This window comes from Falco biarmicus, chromosome 2 (assembly GCF_023638135.1).
Source record: "Falco biarmicus isolate bFalBia1 chromosome 2, bFalBia1.pri, whole genome shotgun sequence".
NCBI lineage: Eukaryota > Metazoa > Chordata > Aves > Falconiformes > Falconidae > Falco > Falco biarmicus.
In genome coordinates this window covers 96,566,039-96,591,965 of record NC_079289.1, presented here as the reverse complement: position 1 = coordinate 96,591,965, position 25,927 = coordinate 96,566,039, and the positions used below count along the sequence as shown (strand labels likewise).

Below are 25,927 nucleotides of genomic sequence, written 5' to 3'. Positions count from 1 at the left end.
CTCTGGCAGATCGGTCTGTTAAAGCTTGCTGGTCTCTTTGTTTCTTACTTCCATCTTGAAAAGACTTGACTTTGTAGTCTACAAAAATACTTATTAGAATAAACTTTAAGGAGCAGTCTTATTCCACCTCTCTAAATATTTGGGAAATTCTTTGTCTTTGCAGAGAGAACAGATTTGACCCTTAAACACTGAAGGTGTTGTCCCAGCCTGGCTAACACTGCACATTTTTAACTGTTTTTCTTTTCTCCTAAGCGGACATTGGTAGAGAAGCAGAAGCTGCTGACCCAGCAACACGAAGATGCAAAGGAACTGAAGGAGAACCTGGATCGTCGAGAGCGCATTGTTTTTGACATTTTGGCAAACTACTTAAGTGAGGAGAACTTAGCAGACTACGAGCACTTTGTAAAAATGAAGTCGGCCCTCATCATTGAGCAGCGCGAGCTGGAGGACAAGATCAAGCTGGGGGAAGAGCAGCTGAAGTGTCTGACTGATAGCCTCCAACCTGAACGGCTCAAATAAGAGGACTGAGTTTGACCAAGGATGTGAAAAATGGGAAAGAAGGAAGGGATGAGGGAGTTTCCAAGTATACAAATTAGTATCTTGGCTTGTCTGAGTGGACGGTAGAGAAACAAGTGCACAAGAGAAAAATAGCTCTCACAACAGCAATAATGCTCTCTTTCAGTTTTTTGGGATGATGTATTTAATTTTTTAGAACACATTTTTATTGCTGGACTCTACAGCTGTTTCTCATTGCTTAATTTACAGAAAGCTCCACAGAAAAGGATAGACTTTTAACATTTCTGCTCAGTAAGTTGAAAGTTTGTGGCTGTTGTGCATGCAAACAGTAATGTTTTTTAGAATAGGTTTTATGTATACTTTCTTTATGTTCAGATGCTGTACAGACTGCTGGGAAACCCAACAGCAATTTATGAATGCACACAAATTTAGAAACTCTAAATTTAGTGGCTTTTTATTTTTTTTAAAGACACATTAAATAGGGGAATCTTGTGCATCTTGTAGTTAATATATTCAGATTGCTGAAATGTAGTGTCACTCTGATCCTGTGGCATCAGACACTTTCTTTGTAATACTGTATATAGGATGGCACTTTCGCCTTGCAGAAATTAACTTTAAAATCACAGTTAAACACTTCTTAAACCAGCTTGCAAATCACATAATGGCTACCTTGCTGAAGATTTTTAAAAAATTATTTTGCAAGACATATTTATACATCCTCTTACTGCAATGCAAGTGTTTTTCTTCATCAAGTTGATTTAAGAAACAGGCTGGAAGAACTGTGCTGATTTTGTTCAAAACATTTCTCATCTATCTAAATTATTTAGAAGGCTCATTTGCTCTTTCTTGTGCTTTTTGTGCATGTTTTTTATTCTTCTTCCCCCAAACCTGCTACACTTTGTGAAAATAAATGTAGGCTAAGGACAGTACTACTTTTCTTCTGAATGCTCAACATTGTGATGGTTTTATAGAGACAGATAAGTTATATTGAAGTTGACCTACATAATGCTGTACATTCTTTCCACTTCCTCAGACTACCAAATGCAATATAAACACTTCTGCCATGTAAATACTGTGCATTACTCGGAGCAACTCTGCTTGGTAACTGTGAACATAAGTGGGGTTTGTTTGCTTGGTTGTTCCATTGCAAAATGATGAATGAGAAGATGCTAGTTCACAGTATCAGATTACTGGTTGTGTTCTCTTAATACTGCCACTGACTTATACCAGATGATTTCCCATAGCTCTAAAAAACAGTGCTAACTCCTGGTTTAGCACAGCGGTAGGTTACACTAACTTGCTCAAATACCTACGGAAATTCTGTAGTACCTAAATGTCAAGTTCTATCCTAAGATAAAGTTTTGCAGGCAAAGGAAAGTCTTGTATGACTTTGTGTATATGCCATTTACATTGTACTAAGGAAGACATTTATCTCTCCATAGGCAAACAGGTTGCCCAACAAGAAGCCATTTTCAAGGCTGATGTGAACGCCAGTCTGTAGCTAAGCAGGTTGAAAATACATGTAGTTAAGCGTTGGAAAGAGAGAGAAAATTCTTCCCACTGTTCCTGCAGCGGCTGCATTCACAATAGGTGTTCTGTCCTTCTTACCTGAATCCTCTCTTCAGTGGGGAGAGAACCAGAGAGGTGCTGATTAGCAAATTCCTTGCGAGCTGGGGAACCGGGGAGCAAGAATCTTCTGGAACCAGTTCCTTTACAGACAGGTGCAAACATTAAAAAGGACTGTTGCCCCCCTTACAGTGCACTACTTTGTATACCTGGACCAAATCTTTAATGGAATTATGTTGATGTATATCAGTTGAGGTCAAATGGAGCTATCCTTTCACAAGACCTACAGCTGACCTTAGTTTCTTCCTCCTAGATCAGAATTGTAGTCTTCAGGCATCTCACAGTTATATGCTGCTATGTTCCTAGGACGAGTGATCTCTTTGTCCTTAAACTTACTCCTTAACCATAACAAATCCAAAACTAAACAATTCCCAAATAAATTTTGCTTGTCTTTTAGCTTGGAGAAGAGTGTGCATTGTTTTATCTGTGGCATTTTAAAATTTTTAAATATTGTGGTTACTCTGAAATGTGTATGTGAAATGTGAATAATAATATAATTACAATGTGTTTGTATACAGTACTTTGATTTAGATCTTTCTGATAAAGGTAGCAATATTGTGAAAGCTATATATATTATCCTTTTCACAGAACAGTTGTGTAGACACCATTCTCTCCTTTCCTTTTTTAAAACTTGAAATCTCTTACCCTGGGAACCTGAAGATGGTTGCCTCCCAATGTTATATGTAAATCTGTAAATAGCTATACTGTTGCTTTTTGAAAAAAATATGGTGCTAATGTTATGCCTTTGACATCCCGGGGATGGCTGTTTCTTCACCCTATGTTGTTCTCAATTCTAGATCTCTTTGTATAGTGAAAGATTTCCACAGTGTTTCTCCAACTGTTTGGATCCTGCAGCCCTGAGTGAAAATGTACAGTTTTCCTGCCTGACACACTTACCTACTGATAAATGGTATTGCTTGACTTTGAGAAAATAAACTGTATATTTCAATGTAGAGTTAGTTTTTTTGTGCGATTTTAACTGTCAAAGCCTACTGTTTGTCTGTACAGTGCTAGCCGTCTTGTGGTGCCCATCAACAGTGCCTATAGCTTTTTAAAGGCCGGGCTGGTCACCTTGAGGTCTGAAGTAGCTTGCCGTCTTTTGACAGGTTATTTAACATGTTGGCCAATGGATCATTCTCAAGTTCCCAGTGCAAGGAAGTACCAGAAGTGTGTTTATGTCTGTTTATTATTTTAAATGTGTGGGTATGAGAGGGCAGAAGGGAAGATGTGTTACGAGGTGGATAAAATGAATCAGTCTCTCACTACTTACGGACTGTCTGCAAGGGAAGGAGATTTGTCTGCTTGGGCAAGAATACTGTTTTGGCTTCATCCCATGTTTAGAATGATACTTCATATGGAAGTGTCTAAAGTTAGTGGCTCTCAAGACTTTTTGCAAGAACAGATCACCGTGAGCTTTCAGTTTCTTAACAGACTTCCACAGAAACTGTTTCGTTTCAGTTTAGTGGGGGTTCTCAGATTAACTGCAGAATCTTCTGCCTTATTGGGAAACACTGTCAAGTGTGCACAAATTGGTAGTAGAGGTGACCACAGGTAATGTTTTATAGCTTGATAAATCATCCTGGAAATTACTTGTCTGTGAAGGTCTTTATCGTAGAAGCTATCTGGGAAAAGGTGGCAAGCTACTTCAGACCACAGGATAAGGGCTACGATTAGGACCTTTTTCTTGGTTGTAACCACGTGGGCACATAGGCTGTTGTTTATCTTAGGCTGAGCTATGTTTTGGTCAAAGCAGTGGAGTTTTTCCTGAGAACAAGTAAAATGGTTTTGGGTTTTTTTTGTTTTCTGCTTTGTTAAAAATCCTCACAATGGCTTCATTTTTATGTTCTTTGATATCTGTCTTGGAGGCAGTCTCCTAAATTTGGCAGGAGGAGATGGCCTAGTGACTAGCCTGTGCCTTCCGCTACTGCCAAACGTGTGAGTATTGGCGGAGTCTGTTGCTATAAACCGAATTCTCACTTCCTCTCATTCTGCTGGATGCAATAAACTGCTAACTGGTAAGGTTAACAAGAAACTTACCCACTAACTGTCACTACCTGTTGCCTGCTCCTTCTTTTGAAAACCTTGCCTGGTGCCGGCTGCTGCCATGGGTGGGATACTGACAATACCTGGACTACTCGTGCTTTCTGCTGCCTTTTCTGGGATGAAGCAGGATGAGGAATTTGTGCGTCTCCTGCTTGCTAGGTGTGAGTTGTTAACCTTAAACACAACAGTATCACTGGAGAACAGCCAGATTCCCACCACATATCCAGATTTATTGAAATACTTTGTTTTGCTATTCATGATTGCCTGTTGCAACACAGGAGAGATTTTCATTAAAGCAAATGGATTTGTGATAGTGGAGCTGAAAATGTACAAGGTGTTGAAAAATACAGATAAATACCGATACTTATTTTCAGTAACATAAATCTCCAGCAAAATGGTATCTAAATGAAGCCTGCATGCTGCAAGTCACAAGTGACAATACTCAACATTTGAGATGTATGTTCACATATTTTAATGGAGTTAGTGAAAGAAAGGTTCTTCTCAAGCACATACGAAGTTGCAGCTATGTTAAGTAGACTTACTCATTCCAAGCAACTTCCGTAAGAGGTGGCAGTATTAGCTCTGAAAAAGCTGTGGTCTGACGTGCTTTACCAAGAGTTGTTAGTTTGCTGCTGTTCCTTGTGATAGCATCACTTGCTAGCTTCCTCCGGGAGAGCGCGTTCTGTAAACCGGGTAGTGGATGCAGAGTTACAAGAATTTCACCAAAATGTTGTTTTGATAGAGCTGTAAAGTCCAAAAGCCTGAGAGGAATTAACAAAATCCTCCTGATGAAGATTGTTTCAAGCATTTGGTTTCAACATCTGTTTCATTTCCCAACTCTGCTCTTCTGATAAATTAGGCTTGTGTCTTTTCTGACAGCCTCAAAGAAATATAAATACAATGAGCAATTGCACACAAATAGTAAGCAATAGAAAATAAGATTATTTGTCTCAGTTTCTAAATAGAAAAGCATGAGTCTTGTGAGTAGCATTCATAGCCACTCCCAAGAGCTACAGCTTCAGCGGATTTCACACGCAGGTATGGTCCCTTCAAAGATAAAAAGGGAAATCAAGCTGTTACAATCGAAGTGGCCAACACTTACCTGAAAGGGGTGGAGCAGTCAAATTCTTTTTATTAATAATGGGGTGATACAGATCTCAAGGAAGTGAAAACTAAGAAAACCTGGAAGGATCAGTGCCCTGAGGGAAGGAAAAACTAAACTAGCAGTAAAGTGCATCAGGGCTGTGAATTTCCTGCTTTTCTCTTTCTCCGTACATGGTACGGCAAGGCCATACTGCCTCCATATGCTAAGGCAGGCTTTTTTAATTACTGTAGTGTAAAAAAAAAAATAAATCTTAAAGCATCTTTGAAATTTAAGCTTACGGGGAAGCACTCAGAATTTGAGAATCTCGGGACTTGCCATGTGAGGAGGAGACTGTCGTGCTGTTAAATGCACTCGGTAATGCCCATTCCTTGGCTCAGGAGACACTGGCACAGCTTCCTGGCACTAACAAGCACCTCAGCACTGAGGAAGAAGTCATCCTTTTCTCTCTAGTCATCCTAAAGTCTCTAACCAGCCCAGCTAGCGAGGCGTGCTGAGATGCTAAGTTGCCCAGCCTGGGAGATACGGGTGTTTTCCATCTTGCACAGCAGAGCACCGCACGCCTACCGAGTGACTGGCCTGGCTTGTTCTCTGGGGTTTTGCTTCTGTAACTCCCACCTGTGAAGAACTTGCTTTACCACCAGGCTTTTGGTGGAGGGCAGAGCAATATCCGGTTCCTACTTAAGCTGCATCATCATGCGCTGCCAGGAAAGCGTGGTAGAAAGCCAGAAGCAAAGCAGGCCTAAATGTTCAGCCGTGGCATGTGGGTATCAACAGGGAGTTGGAGGATCTTGAGTTTCTGTTCCTAGGACTACTTATGTAGTTCATGGTAGGCAATCAGTGAATCAGAAAACAGAAATAGTCCAGGGAGAAGGGTGCCCGCAGTCTTCCCCAGTGCCCCACATACCCTCCAGATGCAGGTTATAACATCAGGCTCTGAATCCAAGCCAGAAGTGCTGCCTAATGGCAGCCCAAGTGCCAGAAGCTGTTGAGGGTACAACTGCAGATGCACCTTTCCTCTGTGGTTCTTCTAGTCTGAGGTGCCTGGGTGCAGACACTGATCCCAGTACCAGTACTGAAGTCCAGCTCTCCCTCTTCAGCGTGTATGGGGTGCTAGATCTGGATTACCATTCAGGTATGTAGCTGGTGGCCTAAATTAGGAGCCTAATTGGCCGCGATTCCCTCGGTAGGCAAGCTGACATCAGGTTACTTGAAAGAGCTTGGTTCAATGCAGATACCTCTCCCCTCCCCACCTCCTTCTCATTCTCTAGGAAGACAAAGCTATTTTACGCCTTGAAATCAAAAGTGGGATTGACCCATGCCTTGGGTCCCTGACTCAGCGTTACATCGTAAAAGCCCAGGTGTTGTGGTGCGCAGCATTAATTGCAGGTCTGTTTGTCAAATGACTGCACATACTGAATCCTTTGGATTTGAACACAGAAGCGCTGCCTCTGGCATTTGACATCTAGGGATTCTTACAAAACTGTTGAGTTACTGTGTTCTCCAAACCCTCTGTGTGTTTGTATGCATTTATAGTTCGAGAAGTAAACAAATAGCTTCTCCTCCTATTCTTACTGCAACGGGGAAAAAAAGAAGTAGGTAAATAAACTCTGTTGTCACTCTGCTTTGGCAAAGGTGAAGTTATTTAGAGCAGCATTTTTATGCGATGGGCAATTCCACCACACAAATAAGAAGATGATTACAAAAGGGGCACAGTGGTAATGGTCACAGCTTCCCACATACGTGGCAAACAATGAAGAGGAAAGTTGTACAGAGCAAGGCTCGTAAGTCTGGGTGTGTTCAAACAAATTACTATTTTGTACAGTGACATGCAAAGCAACTTATCAAGGCGTAAGTGATGGAGATCACGCGGACAGGGTGATGGCATATAGACCAGAAAACAATGACTCTCAAAACCTGTGGGGTCACAGTGAATCAACAGCTCATATGAACTCTGCTCTAGGTAAAAGGCTGAAACGGTGCCTTGGAAGGGAAGGGAAACACGGGGAAAGTAGTATCTTGCTATGCAACACTGCTGAAAACTTTCTAAACTTTGTAAAATACTTTGTCTAATTCTATACCCATATTCAAAGCAACGGTGTTGAAAAACTGGAAAACATGAGAAAAAACTCATGTAAATTATTAGGGAGTAGAGAGACTACCTCCTAACAGCAAAACCGAAGAGCGCTTCCTGATCAAAACTGGGATTTCAAGATTGCCATGTACGTGCTGCCCAGCATCGCATACAAAATGAGACTCCTCTAGCGGAGAAAGCCGTATCAAGAGCCAGCGAGCACAAAAGACACATGAAAATAAGAACTGGGTGCGAATGTTCAAGGGTGCCAGGAGTACAGTACTATTGTCAGGAGCAGCAGGGGAAGTACGCGGTGTAAAGGTCGGGCGTTACGTCTGGAAGTCAGGAAATGGAATGAAAAATTTACAGTCACTATAAATCCACCTTTCATGTTTGCAGTTCTTACATTACATGGTCACATACCAAGGTGTGACTACTTTGGTAAATATTTAGATTGCCAACAGTTTTATAACTAGGGTGTTAAAAGAGCAGAAGTAATTATAACACGTGGCTTTTGTAGACTGACAGGTCAGGAAAATAGGTGGAAGTTTGCAAGCCCTCAGCTTGCAAATGGGGCTTGAGTGCTCCAGGCAGCACGTCTTGGATGACTTCTGCCTTTACTCTCCACACATGCACCTACTTAAATCGGCACAAACTCCTCCTTAGACTAGTTTGATTAGTTACTAAGTTTGCCTTTGTTTTTCTTCATGTTTTCTGAGATAATGTGTCGTATATGGGCGACTCTCCTACCAGTGTGCCTGTACTGACAACTTTAGCTGTCCATAAAAACATTTCCCTGGGCCAACATAAAGCTGATCTTTTTTCATCAGCCCCTTCCAGGTGGTTGCCTCCGTTTTTTGAAACTGTCCCCAGTGTGTGCTGGAGCACACATCGTCACAGGGTCGATGGCCTTTCATCTCCTATGATTGTAATTTGTAATTAAAAATCTGCCTTGTAATTTGTAAGCTGGCTATGGAGTGCTTTCAGGGGAGGCAGGGGCAGTTTGACACCTCTTTGCCCCAGTGCCCAGGTAAATGACAGACTAGTTCAAGGATAAAAAGTAGAGCTGTCTTACCTCTGAGGGAGAGTCGCTGCAATAAAATGCTTTTGAAAAGCAGCTGCCCTTCACACCTTTAAGAAATTTGCCCCATCTGGAGCTCTTTACGGAACCGCATCTTCTGTTCCCCACTGGTGCCCTGCTTGTGGTGAGAAGGTAGTTCATAAAAAATGATTTTGCTTTCTGTAGAATCCTGTTTTATTTGTGATCTGTCTTGCCAGAACGTTTGTATCTATTTCCAACCGCATCGGTTTTAGTAAGGCGCTGGTCAGCTGAAAGACCACAGTCATTGTTCAGCTGTGACAATAACCAGGGAGGGGGGTAAAGGCACAGAGACCCTCTTAGGGTGTCAGTAAAGATCCTGAAGATCTTGTAGCCGAGGTCATAGCCACGATCAGCTAATGAGCAATGAGTGATTCACATATTTCTCCTAAAGTGGTTCTTTAATAGTGCCCCGTGATTTGTGCAGGGAGTTGCTTTGTAAAGCTTTAAAAACCCCAGGATATGTTACCCGCTAAAGGTTTCTACTGATCTTTTACTTTTGTTCCCTGTAATGAAAATTTATGGGAATTTGATTTTCCTGTGGCTTCTAACAGCTGATAAGAACAAGCTGCTAAGGCAGCTCCATTGAAGCGAAAAAAGCCTGGCGTTGTGACACTGCCACGCTCTCGCAGTGCAGAAACACTGCCTGCACCCAGCTGTCACACCCAAGTGTGACATGTTGATAACATCCTCCCATCAGGTGGTCTTTTCCACTAGCTCTAAAATGTCAACAAGTCTGAGGGAAATGTCTTTGTTAAGCTTCGAGTGACCTACTTTGGGTCTCTGGGAATAACCAGAAGCCTACCCAAACCACAAGAGTGCATCTAATTTTAGCAGCCCTTCATTTTGTGCATGCAAGCTTTTATGTTCTGCATCTCCAGGAAAAAACATCGATTTCTTGCTGAGCCAAAGATAAATTTTCTTGGTTTTTAAATCAGCCCCTTGTTGAGTCATGATCACAGTGAAATCATCCCCCTTGTATTAAGTCTATAATTTTCATCTCAAATGTGCTTCAAAAACTAATACTGAGCCCATTCCAGAGGATCTATGGTTGCTGGTCTCTGAAGAAAATGTTTGAATCACCCACGCTGGAGATCATCTGGGCAGCTGTAGTTTGTGCGTTTCCATTTCCCACTTGTTTCTAATTGACCGATAGTAAAAAGGGTCAACTTCTTCATAGGAAGGTTCTGCGAGCCTTCTAGTTCAGTTATAAGGGCATTCCAGGAAAAGTTACGGATAAAAAGAGTTGTTAGTGTGTTAGCAGGGATGCTACTGGTGGTGTTGATGGTGGACGAAAGATGTCTGACATACTTTGGATAGCAGAAGCACTAAAGTATTTGACCACTGATAGGGATATTCGTGCTGTTTAAGATTGTTTAGAAGGAAGCAAGTTCAGATATGGGTGAAGTACAGGCTCTCCAGCTTCTAGCACCTAAACTGAACATTGAACACCACCTCTCTTGCTAGGAGGGACAATGTAAAACGTCCCTCATATTGATGTCAGAGTCCACTGAAATTTTAGACTAAAACATGTTTAAATCTCACCCACAGGGAACGGAAAAATCATAAACAGAATTAACACAGAGGATAGTAGCAACTGAGCATTTTGGATGCTTATTTGGGATTTCACAGGATAGAAGAGAAATCAAAGCCAGAAAAATGCAACAACGTAATGGCAGTAGCACAACAAAACTATTGCCACGTTCTCTGGAGCCAGCGAACCTCCCAGAAGATGGGATCAACCATAAAGCAAGCAGCACCCGCTGGCAGCTATGAACAGGGTGAATGTAGTTTGGGATGGAGTACCTGATAATGTGTAGTGTTTCCCTGTGGAGCGCATCAAGCTCGGAGCAGGTGCCTCTCTTTAGAGGCAGCCCGGCTGGTACGCGCTCCCAGCCTTAGCCAGACCTGGCAGGACAAAGAGAGGGCTAACCACTCTAAAAGCAAAAGTCAAGCTGGTTAACAACTGAGCCCTTTGCCATGCTATGACAGGAGCTCTCCTGCCCCGGGTTGTGTCAGGGGAGGGTCCTGCTGTGACCTGTCCATCCCACCACTGCTGGCCACCTCCATCTGCAGAGCAGCACTGAGCTTACCCACTTGGAGGGCTCCCAAGCCCCTCACTTGGAAGCTTTCTTCCCCCTTCCTAAGGCATCCACAATGAAGTACAAGGAGTTTTAACCCTTTCAAAAGCCTGTCTTGCTTTGGAGTGTTTATTATTGCAACAGTTGTACATCCAGTTGTACACTGGACACACTATGGAGGTGTCCAGTGGCCTGTTTACGGGATGAGCCTCAACAGCAGGGCAACAATTGCAATGAAGTTATCGTGCACTCTCAGAAAACACATTGTCATCTTTTAAATCTCCTGCTTTTTGATGTCATTTAACGTTGTGTTGACCATCTGTTTGTGCTCCCTGTTTGAAAGAGGCATGAGCGAAACAGGCAGAGTCCGCTGCCGCTGGGCCACTGGGCTGTGAAGCACGTTGTGATGGGAGTTGTGTTGAGTTTGGTAGAGTTGTTTGTTTATCTCATCTCTGACTTTCCCAGGTTTTGAACGACAACTTAGTTTGGCCATAAAGGTATACAGGTAGAAAGGGTGCTTATGTAAGTATTTTTCTCAGACTCGAGCTGTGGTTTCAGAGGCCCACACTTAGGTTCAGTGTTGTATTTGGAGAGGTGTTGGTCTGACGATCTGCTGAGGACAAGCGGCGACAAAGAGTGAGGATGCAACGACTCTGCTCCAGTTCAGAGATCACAGACTGGCAAGCTGTGTGCAGGGAGACTGCTGTGTTTCCTGGGAGAAGGAAACTTTCTCCCAAAACAAAACGCAAGAAAGTACTTGTACCTGAGCCACTGAGCTGTTTAAGGGCTCTGTCTGCTGCCGGTTTGGTACCACTCACGGGGCAATGTATCTTGCACGGCATCTTGAATTCAGGCTGTTTTTTTAATGTGGCAAATGAAAGGAAAAATAACTTGAAACAAATATTTCCTGTTCTGTGGTATTTAACAATGAAATTGTAAACCACAGAAGGGACCAGGCTTGATCTAAAGGTCTTTGAAGTCAGCAGAACTATTCCACCAATTTCAATGCGCTTTGGGTCAAGGCCACAGGAGGAAGAAAGCAAATGTTTTCTGCCCGAAAATGTATTAACCATTGGCATGCAAAGAACAATAAAGTTTGATGTGTAAAATGTGTTCTTTTAAATAAGGCAGTCACCAACTTAATTTCCATCTGCTTCCTAATAATTTGACATTAATACACTAAAAAGGAACATGTATATAGAAGTCATAATCATATACTGAGAAGAAAAAACACTTAATATTGTTATTTGCTTCCTATCTTGCTTCCATTCTCTTTTTTGTGTACTGTATTTCTCACCAATGTAATGGTGCTTATGCTGCTGGTTATGTTACCACAGACTAAGCACTGTGGATTTGCAACTGAATTAAATTTCACTGCACTGATGGCAGTTGAAAAATATATCGAAATTATTATTTTTCTATATAATTTAATCTTTAAAACATCACAATGATTTTTTTGTGTCTGAGAAAGAAATAGGTCAGATACAGAATTTGGGGGGCAAAGAAGTGTTGTTCTGGGAGTAGCATAGGGGGTGCCGCTTCCATCGCATGGTTAGTCAAATAGACTGCATGCAGCAGCTTCATATGTAAAATCAGCGATAGGTTTGCCTGCAAATTTTGTCTCACACAGTTATTAAACCCAAGAAAAGGAATCTATCTTCTAGCTTCCTACTGCCCAAGGATGCTGTCCTTCCAAATCAGCAGACCCATCACCGTGACAAAAGGCCATACTCACGTCTAACACATAACAAGCCCACGGGGGTGTATACGTGTCCTGGCTTTTTGCCACGCAACAGCAAAACCAGAGTAGTTGAGTTTGCCTGTGCAACAAACTAATACCATCTAGTTGTGACCAGCCAGAGAGGAGATCCAGCCCGGTGAGCTGCAAAAGACTGTGTTACCAGGCTGCACTACCTGCATACGAAATCAGTGGATAGGCATCAGCTGGAAGATACAGCAAGAGAGGAGGGGAATTGGATTAAAGGTGATGCAGAAACCTGAAGGATATGGATCAATGCCATTTTGCAGGCACAGCCTTCTTTAGTGGTGGCGATGACCAGCCATGGTGCGTGTTACAGGTGAGAAGAATTTTTCAGTGAGGGCTTCCTGTTTCAGGATACTTCCATGAAATAAACTTCCTCATCTTTCAATGCCAGCCCTGGAAATGTCCTCCCACTGTGGGAGCCTGTGCATCATTTGACATTTAGCATGGTCTGTTCCAGGTTTCAAAGAGGAGAAACCAGAACAGAGTTAGGAACTCCTTTGCCATTTGTAAGAACCACTGTTTACATTCATGGGTGTCGTGGTTTAACCCCAGCCAGCAGCTCAGCCCCACAGAATCGCTCGCTCACTCCCCCTGCATCAGGGTAGGGGAGGGAATCGGTAGAATAAAAGTGAGAAAACTGGTGGGTGAGATAAAGACAGTTTAACAGGTAAAGCAAAAGACACATACAGGAGCAGAGCAAAGCAAGGAATTCATTCACCGCTTCCCACCGGCAGGCAGGTGTTCAGCCATGCCCAGGAAAGCCGGGCTCCATCATGTGTGACAGTTACTTGGGAAGACAAACGCCGTTACTCCAAATGTCCCGTCCCCCTCTTCCTTCTTCTTCCCCCAGCTTTACATGCTGAGCATGATGCCATACGGTATGGAATATCCCTTTGGTCAGTCGGGGTCAGCTGTCCCCACTGTACCCCCTCCCAGCTCCCTGTGTACCCCCAGCCTGCTCGGTGGGGTGGGGTGAGGAGCAGAAGAGGCCTTGGCTCTGTGTAAGCGCCGCTCAGCAGTAACTAGAACATCCCTGTATGATCAATGCTGTTTCCAGCACAAATCCAGAACATAGCCCCATAGGAGCTACTGTGAAGAAAATTAACTCTATGCCAGCCAAAACCAGCACAACGGGAAAACCACAAAGCAAAGTAAACAACATAATATATTAAAAAATTCATGTTGTTTTTTTATTTTAAAAAAAAGCACCCGAGATAGCAAGCATGGTACTATTTGTACTAAAGTATGGGTGCTGCCAACCACAGCTCAACAAGAGAGCAGTTCAGCTTGAGTTTACTCCTTGCAAAAACCTCCTCCTTCTCACCCTGTATTTCTTCCCACTGCAGAGCTGCACTAATATGGAGGGGTTGCATAAATACAGGAGGAAAACTCTAACAAAGAAGAAAGGGTGATGAAATCACTTCATCCTCTTTCTGATGAGAATTCTGTGTCCTTCAGGCTGTCAGGCTGGGGCGTCATGGTGGTCACAGGCTGGAAAATCATGTAATCACAAAGGCAAAGTTTCTGAAAGAGTGTCTTACAGAAAACTGCATTTTCCTTGGGAGTTACCTATATACTCCAGTAAGTGTTTTAGAGCAATTAGAAAAAATGTCATATGGTAAAGCTTTTATATTTTTGTAATATGTTAATGATTAACTGACTTCCTACATCTTTGTTGACTTAGTGGGAGAGTGACAAGGAGCTGTGAGGTACCTATTTGGTAGTGTAACAAGTCAGACAATTTGCACGGGCATTTTTTTCTACCTCCCTTCTGGAACTTGCTATAACCAGCTGACACTGCTTCAAAGCCTTAGGCAACCCTCAGACTCACAGAAGTAAGTCTCTTTTTTTTTTCATATGACTTATTTTATGAAGTGCTGATAGAGAACAGATGGAGAGAGATTTAAATATTTATTTGTTTCCTATAAAGAATGTTCTCCCAGCTGGGAATTGAAGAATTAAGTTTTCAAGCATTAAATCATAGGGATATTGCTAAAAAGAGACCTTCTTAATTACTATGCTGTTGGGTTTCTTCAAACTCCCTATCTGCTGCAAAACTTAGATTGAACAAAAAATTTGGTTAGTAAACCATGTTCAGTATAGACCAATAAATCTGCATCTAGGCTATAAAACTTTACAAAAGCAGGATTTCAATGTTAATTTCAACATGCATGCAGTGCCTGGCAACATCTAAAGCAAAAATATTTGCTTAAAACATGAAATAAATGGAAATAAATGAATTCCTGCTTACATGAGCAGGGAAAAATAACTTTGTGCCTATTTTATAGAGAAGAGTTTATCATGAACTTTTTCTTCAAGGCGGTTACAAGCTGCGGTAGAATTCCTAATACAAAACCATCTTTCAACAGGCAGACAGGCTGCAGGCAGGGAGAGTCATACTTCGCTCTTCTGTTGTTACATTTTTAGTGTATTTTATTGTAGCTGTGCTATCACCTACCAGGAAAAAAAAAAAAAAGAAAAAGAAAAAAAAAAAAAGTATTGTCTCCTGTCCTTCTAGAAAGCTCTCCTTTCAACCACCCACACGGTGTCTATGAAGAAAATCTCATCATCAGGTTGCTGTGCGCAGGTCACGTGCTTGCCAGTTCCCCCTCCTGTAGGCAGCTCCTTATGCAGTTGGCGCAGGTGATGCTTGTTCCTCCTGACCAGGTGCTCATGCAGCACCTCCAGGATGATGCTCTGGGTCCTTCAGGCATTCTTCATTTCTCCCACAGGGACTAGCCAGCATTAGTTCTTGTTCTTTTGGTGGAAAGTGACTCCTCCTGGGTGACATCTCCCCATGCCCCCAGCTGGTACTCAGTAAGCTCTCTGGGACCTGGATGTGTTTGCCTTAGTCACACTTCTGACCCCTTAGCACTCTTCTCTGTGCCAGACACCCAGAATAGGCAAGCTTTTCGGCTTCCTTCTGCTTTCTGAAGCTTCCTGAGAGGATCTTATCTTAACACAGCCAGTGTGCCTTGGGCTTTGGGAGCTGTCATTCCTGGCACGTCCCTAAACTGCTCTACTTAGGCTCTAAATGGAGCTCACCTGAAGGCACAGGTGAAACAATCTGTAGAAATGATGATAATATGGTGTCATCGGGGTCCTGGGTCAAGCCTACTGCCATCTCACTACCTAGGAGCCTGCAGCGCTTCCTTATTTAACAAGAGCTTAAGGTGGGCTCAACCATAGAAATGTAAAATTAGGGCCTGAAAAAATGGTGAGGAATATATAGAAATTACTGGTTTCTCTTCATCCTACCATCAAAGCAAATCAAACATAATCTTTCCCTGAAATAGGCAATGAACTTTTACGCAGCTAAATTTCAGTGTATTCTTACTGGGTGGAACAGAAGGGAAGATGGCTTTGCTTTGCTTGTTTGGAAACAGTAAGTGGAAGCAGCAGAGATCGTAACACTGGATGTTGGCATTTGGGAGGAAGGGGGCCATAAACTGTGTTAAATCTGGAGATTTAATTCTGTAATGACTTTTAAGACTCTATGCCTTACTAGTTTGTCTTTTCTAATTGAAAATGGGTATGTTAGTGACAGCTGAAACCTAAACTTGAGACAGCAGGGTTCAAGACTTCATGAATGTCAGGGAGACTGTATTCAAGGAAGGGGTCATAAATGCAGCTAAGTTTGTATCTAGGAAAACAGGAGCAAAAGAATTGCCACACAGAATCTTTGTTTAAATGGCATTTGAAGAAGCTAGGAATAGACTGATTTAGCAGCCACTGCTGGCAACTCTTGTGGTCAGGACCACAGCAAAAAGATATCCTTAGAGATAAAGCCACACTTCAGCCAGAGCTATGCTGAAAGTGATGACAGAAGGATAAAAAGTGTTTCTAAAGTTCTCTTTTAGACACATCTGAACTCAAGGGTCTAGAGCATTAGTACAGTCTTTGAGTATCATGTCAAAAATCATGCAGTTGATGTAAGACTTCCACAAATGCACATGACTAGCCCCAGCTCCATCTCACATTTCCCTGCAGCCTCTTTCTGTGGCTGAGATCTTATGTTCCAGGTGTTGATGGCTGGCCCATGCAGCTCCACCTGGTGCTTTAGGTCCCAGAGGGGAAGAGCTGCTGCTGCTGGGGGGTGTATTACCTAGCACATACCAACCTCTAAAGGACCTATACTAAATGGCAAACTCCCTCCCTGGTGCTGAAAGCTAGTGCCATCTGGCCCTGAACCTTTCAGTGAAATGATGCATTTAAACACAAATCTTGCAGGTGATTGCACGGTTGGGTGCACTCTCTTATGCCACCCTTTAAGTTGGACATCAGCACAGGCCCTCACCCCATGAGGGAGTCTGAGACCCAGTATCCTGAAAGGCCCAATTATATTTAAATGCACTAATTAGATAGTATGCTAGCTTTTTTCCTTGTATTTGCCGCAGGTTTTTTTAAATCTTTGTTTCAGGAGCTTAAAGACAGGTTGAGTTTTAGAAAGCAGATCTGAAACCCAGCTGATGGATATAGTCTGCTGAATGTAATCAAAACAGCTTTTCAGAGGACCTGGTATTAATTCCAGAAGTGAAATGCATTTGGTGCCATTTAAATTCCTCCATTCTGAGAACTGATATCATAGCCCCAGCCTTTTGTCACCAGCAATTACTGGAAAAAATGAATTGTTGACAAAATGTCAAGTATAGCTCCATTTCTGTTTGCTCCTGCTGCTCAGAACATCAGAAGGTGGGACTGTGGCCACAAAGAACTGACCTTACCTCTTTGACTACAGCATTTCATTTTATTCTTTCTAAAGGTAACCTTGATGCACAGATGACCCAAAAATCCCTCTACTGAAACTGCTTGGCAGTTGAGAGAATAGCTTGCTTCCATTTTTTCCTCCTAGAAGTAAACTTGCAGCTGTAGGAAAGTCAACGCAGCTTCCAGGCATCCTCATATGTTTCTTGTACGTAAGAGGGGGAAAGTCCTGTCTCATTCTCTCCCTGAAGTATAGGGGCAGTGGTTCAACATTTCACAAACAGCTGCTCACTGTGCAATGCTTGATTTAAATAAAAATAAGCAATAAAGACAAAAGAATCCTTCAAGTTACTGTATTTGGATGAACTCACTACCGTGCATCATCTCCTACTGTTAGCTTCTGTCTTCTTTGTGCAAACTCCCACTGAATGCTAGTAAGTTCACAGTTTGCTTTTACTCAGGTAGGGTATGTAGTTTGAAGTACATCCGTGAAGGAAAGCCCTTCCAAATACAAGAAAGGAAAAGATGCGTTAAGAGAGAAAATGATAGCTAGGGACTATCAGGTGAGGTGCCTGTAGAAGCAGCCCTTCCCTTTTAGCTATTGTTTCTAGACTTCCCGAAGACTGTCCCCAGAAGCTGCTGGAATGCTTGCTGGATTGGACCAAATTGATTTTAAATGAAAATGTTGATGAAATCATGGGACACTGAGAGGTGGAACCATAGCCACCTATTAACACATTTCTCTTGCTTCCTGGGCTTTTTGTCCACTGGCATAAACACTGCGTAGATCCAGCTTGTTCCTTCTGGCAAGATTGCCTTTGTAGGCTGCCTCCATCCCGTGAAATAGCTGGCATGCAAATATCGAAGGCTGAAATCTGCAGCCCTGGGTGAGCTTCCAAATGAAGAACCACATGCCAGTTACACCAACTAATTATTCAGAGGACCTGTGGCTGACTGTCTATGAGTTCATTCGCCTTAGGAAATTTCATGTAGCGACGGTGTTACATCATTGTATTATTCAGACCATGTAGGTAATCTTACTATACCAATTAAATTAATTCAGAATATTTATATAATTACTACAGTATGAAACCAGCCAACAGATTACGCCAATATTGTATGCGTTAGCATAGCCTGCTCTGTGATCTGGGCTGTAAACTGTATTTTATCCCTTTATATAGCTCTAAACATGCAGGGAGTGAACTTTCCCGTTTTTCTCTTAGAAGGCCGGAAAGGGCGTTTGCACAGAGGCCGAACGGTTTTATTAACAAAATCTCTTCTTCGCTTTTCGGTGCAAATGGCCGGTCAGCGGCGGGTCCGATCCCGCCGGCAGGGATCCCCCTGTCCCTCAGACACGCAGGGATGTCGCTGCCGTGCCGGGGCCGAGCTCAGCGCCGGTGTCGCCTCCCGGGGCCGGGCCCGGGGCCACCGCGGGCCGCGCTGGGGGGCGGGGGGAGGGGGGCGACCCCGGCGCTGCGCTCGGCCCGGCCGCTCGGCGCTGCCAGGCGCCCCCCCCGCCCCGCGGCCCCACGGCGAACCGGCGGCGGAGACGGGTGACAGCCGCGGGGGGGCGCCCTCTGCAGCCCGATCCCGGCCTACTGCTGCGGGCGGGCGGCGGGGCTTTGCGGCTGCGTCCCGCAGCGTCCCGCGGCGGGGGGGGCGGAACCGGGGGGAAACGGGGGTCCCGGCTGCTCGCTGTCCGCTGGCAGGCGCACGGCGTGGCCCGGCTGCTGGCCCGGCAGGACCCCTGCGGCGCGATGTCCCCATCCCCTGGGCGCTGCGACCCGCGGCAGGGCTCTGGCTCAGGGTTTGCGTCACGCACTCGAGACTAAACATGTTTTTATCCAAAGTCTTCCTCTCAAATCAATGCTTCCCGCAAGCGATACGTACCTGTTCTCCTTCCACGATACCCGCAAAACCCATAGCGTGTTTATTAATATCCATAGCAATAGGGGCTGGAACCACAAACTAGACCTTTGGCTTAATTTTGGCACGTTCTCACCCAGCAAGCAAATTCCTGCAACTATTTCACCTTGATGTTTTGTTCCTTATTTTCTTGCTGAATCTTAATACCATGAGGTCATAAGTATAGGCTTCTGTCTGATTTTTCAAACCGGGCAAGTATGAGACCTGCAATTTGATTTCATCACCGATCTCAAAAGTACTTCTTTCTCACCTTGATATTTCGCTAAGCCAGTGATACCAGGTTAGACCAAATAAGGTCCAGTGGCCAGGGTGTGGAGAAATGAGCCAAAATGAATAATTTCCTACCTAAGCATTTTTTTGTGTCTGGACATTGGGTACCTCATCCAAAGCCCATCTTTGTTAGCTGGCTATTCTCCAATGTTTTCAGAAATTTTGTATAAGCCTCGAATTCTTGTACCCTGCACGTTTGCTTGTTCTGTGGTTTTTTTGTGAATTTCACAGGGAAAAGAGAACTTCTCTTATTTTTTAATTTTATAATTCAGTTCTGGACACCACTCTAAGCAGCTTGGCACATGAAGGTTTGATAGAGGGCTCAGTAATCACAGATACAATTTCATTTAATTCTGTGAGCAGGCAAGTGGGTAAATTCAGTCTATGAAGATACACACTGACATCACACTCTGAACAGCTCTCGGTGCCATGGGTTGGGCTGCTCGCCTGTCTTTTATGACCTTGATATCAGCAAGTTGTTTAAATGAATGTTTATGATGTATATGAAAAGTGTTACAGAAATCTGGGTTCTGCACAAAAGGGGATTTTAATACGGTTCAGGTTTGGCCTCTGTGGGCTCAGCTGACTCAAACAGAAGCAGAAGGACGTCAGCACAGGGCTCCTTTGGGTCATGTCCTTTTCTGTCTAGCGTTGTCCTGTCACCAGCCACGTACCAAAAGGGCACCGTTTCGGTGTGGAACTGGGACAGGAAGAAAACCATTCGTACTGTCCTGTGGGGCTGCTCTCCTGTAGGGCTGGTAACAGCCATTAATTAGATAGGGGGGTTTATAGCCACTTTGTAAATAATGTAGCAGATTGAGAAAGCATTTATAAATCAGTTTTGTTTTAAGTAGATAAAAACATAGGAGGCTATTCCAGAGCAATTTCCTCCATGCAGGAAAGGATGAAATGTACATTTGCAACAATGGAGACTAATACACCCCACAGGAAATCAGTCCTATCGGAGATACATAAATGAATTCTGAAGTGCCAAAATGATAAAACTGCAGATGTTACTGTGTTTAGCTGGTGTCAAAAACCACTCTGTCCCATCCTTTTACCACTGGCATCAGCTTCAGGACTGAAACGAGCATATAGTAGGCAGCGGTGTGAGAAGATGGACAGAGAGTGTTTGCTTAAGGCCATACTGATACAAAGATACTTTTTATTTAAGATTTCCACAGACTGATTTTTGCAACTAGACTGTATCACCAACCGAATCTGCTAGTTTAAGGTAAGTAAAGAGAGAAGTTACTGCTTTAGTAATAAAACATAGTTGCAGATCTATCTTCTTATTACTAGAGTGAACTTGGTACAGTATTTCTTCAGTCTTGAATGCAATGGGAGCAGGAAAAAAGGTATTTCAGACAAGCTATAAAATATAAAGATTGCTAGACACTTTCAGATCTACATAATAAATTCAAGACCACATCTTCTCTGATCACAGATCATTACTATAATTGTTCAGAAGATTGTACAAAAGACATGGGAGATCAACAGGGGGTTTTTATTATTGTTAGAATAAAACCCTAATTTGCACTCAGAATGTACAGTCAGCAAGAAAACCTAAAATCTTTTGCTAGGCTAAATGACTAAAATGTTTTCCACCACAGCATCAGGATGATTTGAACTGCAGAAGCTGGACAGGTTATGAACAAGTGATTTGCAAAGGGAAAACACTGAAGAAGTCTTGGTTATAAAGTCTGAGGGTGGGAAAGCAATGGCATCCCATCCAGGTTCCAGCCCCAGCACAGAGCATTGCACTTCTGATTAATTCAAGTGTTTCTGCTAATGCACTCACGATTAAACAATCTAAAAATGGCAGAAGTTCAGTGGTTGTTATTATACTTCGTGGCCTGGATTTGCTCACGCCTCTGAACGATGGCGTGTTCTGCCTGACGCTGGTCCCAGCAGCTCTGGGTAAGGGCAGCACAAACCCAGCACCTGTTCAGGATGGGCTGCTGCGCCCAAACCGCAGCTGCCAGAAGAGAGGAGTGCGGCTCCTGCGGCTGCTGTGTAAGGTCTTTTGCAACAGTCAGGATCCTGAGGATTGTGTTAGATTTAGTTTCCACTAGCCAGTAACCCTAGGGCTCCTGATCGGTTATACGTAACATGTATAAGGATCTTTGAACCATAACAATGTTTAATTACCAAGGAAGAAACTAACTTGGGAAAAGATGTCATTTTTCCTTTTCTGAATGTAAAAAGGAGAATGTAATGGGAGCTAATCAGAGACTCTTTCTTCTCCTTGTGATACAACGACATATAGAGAATTAAAACCTAAACGTTACTTGTCTGTGGACATTAAACTTCAACAAATCATTACAGTTGAGGAAAGGCAACTACCTAACCCTCCCTCTGTACATGTATTCTCTCCTGCTTTTTCTTTTTCACCAGCAGGTTGACCTGTTCACCCCAACTATAATTGGCTTTGTGACTTTATACTGTTTCTTTCCAGTGCCTCTCTCCTCACATGACAACCGTGTCTGCAACAGAGTAGACTTTCAGAGGATGAGCTCCCTGGTGAGCACCTCGCACCTCCAGCTAGCCGCCTTCGTTCTGGGTACGGTAGGCTGGATCCTGTGCACGGTTTCAATGGGAATTGTGGAATGGAGAGTGTGGCACGTGGACAACACCACCATCATCTCCTCTGGCATCGCCTGGGTGGGGATTTGGAAGGTCTGCTTCATCAGTTACCTTCACATCTCATCTGGCTACAGAGAACAGTTCTGCCATAAATTCAGTGACTACGACACCTCCATCCCCCATGAAATTTATGCTGCTCAGGGTCTCCTGATGATTGCCATGTTCATGGGCTTGCTGGGACTGACCGCCACAATATTTGCTCTGAGAAATGTTTATATGGGAATCACTCACAAAACTCTCATTACCCCTTTCTTCCTAGTGGGTGGCTTCTTCTACATGTTCGCTGGTCTCTGTGTCCTGATTCCCGTGAGCTGGAATTTCTATTCTGTAATGCACAACCAGAGCATCGCTTTTCCTCCTTCTTACTACATGCCCTCCAGCCCAGTGGCACAGGAAGCTGGTGCTGCTGTTCCTGTCGGGATTGTAGCTGTCATCCTCCTGCTGCTAAGTGGGACTTTTTCTCTTTCATACAGATTCCCAGTAACCGCAAACACCATCATGAAATCCTGACAGGATAAATCCTTCCCTCCCCAGCCCCCCATGCTGTTTCAGAACAAGAGCTTAGTCAAGAGATAAGGACAGCAGCACGAGTGATTTTATAGTCAAGGAACTGCAAAATTTAATTTTAGCCTATAGTAGCCACACTGTTTTGTTATATGAACCAGCTGAATTACCGCCTTAGTTGTCACATATGACCAGAGGTTCATCTTTGTGATAATTGCTGTTGAGCAGCAACTGTGACTACATTTTACCAGTTGTCCTCTTTTGTATATACTAACATTATTAATTTATTTGTTGTGTAAGATATTAACCATCCTCAAAGAGCTGGCTCTGAATTAACTGCCCTGTTAGAAAAATGTGAAATAACACGTGTTACATGTGAACTTGTTTCCTTGTTGGTACTAAACTATTTTGCCCTTTATTTAATTACATCTGTATCGAAGTATGTTTTGTAAGAAGTCAGGACTTTTAATACCAATAACATGAGTGTCATCATGGTTGTGTCAAATAAGTCTTCCCTGAATTATCTTACAAAGGTCTTCCCAGTTTCTCCTCTTCCTCTAGGGCATGTAAAGAGCTGTGTCTTTAATGCTTCTATTTTTCTTTCAAGCTATCTGCATTTTATGTTGCAACATGTTTGCCTGTGGGCAAGGTGCGCTCTTAGTTCCTCACTTAGGCAGAGCCAAAAAGTCTGCAAGTGTTTGCTTCTTCATCAGACACTTCACCAAACCCAAAGGTATTGCAAAAGCCGGAAACAACTTCTACAAGTTATTACAAAACTGCTGTCAAAATCAGTGCTCTCAGTAACCAGGAATATTCAGCACAACTTTCAGGGTATGATTCATCTGATGTGGACGTCTATACCTAAACTGGTCTCTTCAGGCTCCGTTTACAGTCAACATAGAGACTAAGACAGCCTTTTCCCAAACAGATGCCTAGAATGGCTGGGAGGTGACATGCTCCCTAAAAACCTGCTTCTCTTAACTTACTGTAATGGTTGTAATAATACTATTATTAACTGTAAACCTGTAAAAATACATTTGCTAATTCTTGTATACACCACCAAACTTCACCTAAGCTAGACAAAACCAGGTGAAGTTAACCTGTCATTTAAGTGGCATTTTATATGCCAGTGCTGTGTGTGAGAGAGAGAGATGTCCCAAATGCTGCAACAAGGGCGATTAAAATAAGTAAATAAATAAATAAATAAATAAATAAATAAATAAATAAATAAATAAATAAGTAGGTAGATTGGGAGGAATGAGTAAACAGTGTTGACAAGCTGATGATGTCTTGAAAACAGATTCCTCAAAAAGTTAACTAAATTTTTAAAGAAAAGCTGCAGAAATCTAAGTAATTTAGTTTTTACTTTTTAAATTGTCCTCCATTTTCTACAATACTCATGGATTCAGAGAAAAGGGAAAAGAAAATTTAACAAAAATTCTTGTACACTACAAGAAAAGCTAAATTGCCAGCAAAGCAGGTCTTATTGCTTGTGACCGTTACTACCTCAACTTGTCCTAGCAGTCCAACTTCTCCTCCACCTCTCCCACACAGTCTCGACTTTGCTATGCTGTCTGTCTATATGGAACCTCTGCAGGACCTTTGTTTCCTCTCCTCTCCAGCCTTCTAGTCTCTTCTGAGACAGCAGCTTATCTCATCATTGGTAATTTTTTCATCTGATGCAAGGATTTATCTTTTGACTGTTTACAATGCTGTAAAGCACTTTCAAGTGGTGTTCCAATGAAGGCAAGTGATTTAACAGCTTGTTTATAATATGCTGTTTCTAGTTTGATTTCTGCTATACGTCCTTTACAATGTTGGTAGACTTTGTTTTTAAATGTGCCAGTCAATAGAAATATTATCTATTCCCACAGGACCTACAATAATACTAGATTTTATCTTATTGTAGTTGTAAGGGAAGAAAAAAAGTTCTATCCATGTGTTTATGCCAGCATTTCCTCACACTAATAAACCACCAATATTCCCTGGCAAGGAATTTGAACTTTAACCAAAAACAACTGATCGTTCCACTTTTTTTGAGTTCATGTATGCACAAAAATGCCGATAACCCCAGCTATATTTGATAGGTATATTCACTGAATCATTGGGTTTGATTTACATTTATTCCTCTTGGCTAAAAGAGAAAGGAACAAACAGCACCTGACACGCGCCGAGTGTTTGTGTTGCTGCCATGGCTGTTTCCACCAGGGGTTCTGTTCATCTGTCCAGATGTGCGGCTATGAAACACGGGTGGTGCGTCACATCCAGGCTAGGGGGGTGAGGAAATGCCCTGCTAAACACTGGAATAGATCACCTAAGGAGATGTGTGGGATTTTTAAAATAACATTTTGTCAAAAATAAGTTTAGACAAACAGTGCAATGAAGTCTCCAGAATGAGTGAGCCTATGGACAGAGGGGTGGTCTGGATGGAGCTCCTCGCATCCTTTCCCACCGTACTGCCTAGGTCTCTAATACAGGAGTCTATCGCTAGCCACATGTTGATATATGATAAAATGTAGTCTATGGTCAAATACCAGGCTATATTAAAACTCCCAGTCCTTCCCTGAAGAAAAAATGGGAGAAAAAAAAATATCTTAGCTCAAAACAAGGGAGAGGCAAAGCTTCCATTGATTTCAATGGGATCGAGCCTGTCTAACCTTGATCCCTCAAGGCTGTGTGATTCATTAAATCCTAGTGAATGTTTGCATTCATTAAGGTTTTGGTATTGTAGGAGAGTAAAGGACGCTTTTCACCAGCAAGGACGCATAGTTTCTTTGTGCATATTGTCATGACACGTTTGGTTTAGAATTTGAGAAGCTAAGTTACCTTTCAGTGGGTCAGTTCGTTACCATGTCGGTTGTGCTTGTGTAGGTGTTTTTAGGGTTGTCTGCAAAATTCAGCAGCTGAAATAGTTTTGATTTAAAACTCAAAAACGCAGAACTTTTTTGGAAGGTTATTTTTAAGCTAGATTGCTTTAGGGACATACATGATAGCCTGGCCCCACAATCATTTGTAGCAGCACCGTTGCGGACAGGCAGCAAGCTGTAATGCAGACAGAAGTGAGAGGCTGGGGCCTTGAGGTGCAGAGATAAGGGGCAAGAACCTCTTAAGCAAATTTCACCACTAAAGAGATCACCCTGCGAAGCTCCGTCTGGGCTTCAGTGCAGACTGGGACCTGCTGCCTCCCCAGCGACAGCACCGCTCGCCTTGTGGGCTCCACCCTGTCTAGGAATGTCTCCACACTGGCCTCAGTCTACACATAAACCAGTCTTGCTTTATTTTTTCTGAGCTGACAATAAACAAGTATCGTGTGATTCACTCACATGTCTGAATTCACTGCTGGGGGAATGATCTGAATACCAAGACTCCCTTTGAGTTCTGCTTGGTATCTAGACGTGATGATAAGGCACACATCTTTGACCTCCATAACATACTCCTTGGAATGAATCTACCACATGATGCATTTTGTTAACCTTATTTATACATACTCTCTACCTCACCTGTTCGTTCATGGCTGCAGACCAAAATGTGCATGAGTATATATTCAATATTCCTCTCAAAGGTAGATGCT

The 25,927-nt window shown here is 42.9% G+C and overlaps 2 protein-coding genes across 4 annotated transcripts in view; both read left to right on the top strand.

Moving 5' to 3' along the window:
- The window catches only part of SHROOM2 (shroom family member 2), a 128,068-nt gene extending 124,973 nt beyond the window's left edge, over positions 1-3,095 (top strand). For all 3 annotated transcript variants that reach the window (XM_056328353.1, XM_056328352.1, XM_056328354.1), the window contains one exon: positions 253-3,095. In XM_056328353.1, the coding sequence (XP_056184328.1) occupies positions 253-519 (267 nt within the window). In that variant the 3' untranslated portion in view covers positions 520-3,095. The remainder of the gene's footprint in view (positions 1-252) is intronic.
- An 18,622-nt stretch (positions 3,096-21,717) lies between these two features.
- Positions 21,718-22,362, top strand: CLDN34 (claudin 34). Its single transcript, XM_056327192.1, has one exon. The coding sequence runs from the start codon at positions 21,718-21,720 to the stop codon at positions 22,360-22,362; it is 645 nt and encodes a 214-aa protein (XP_056183167.1).
- Positions 22,363-25,927: the final 3,565 nt, after the last annotated feature.

What these genes read in the sequence shown, in the direction of transcription:
- CLDN34 (XM_056327192.1), top strand. Translation starts at nt 21,718, where the DNA reads ATGAGCTCCCTGGTGAGCACCTCGCACCTCCAGCTAGCCGCCTTCGTT.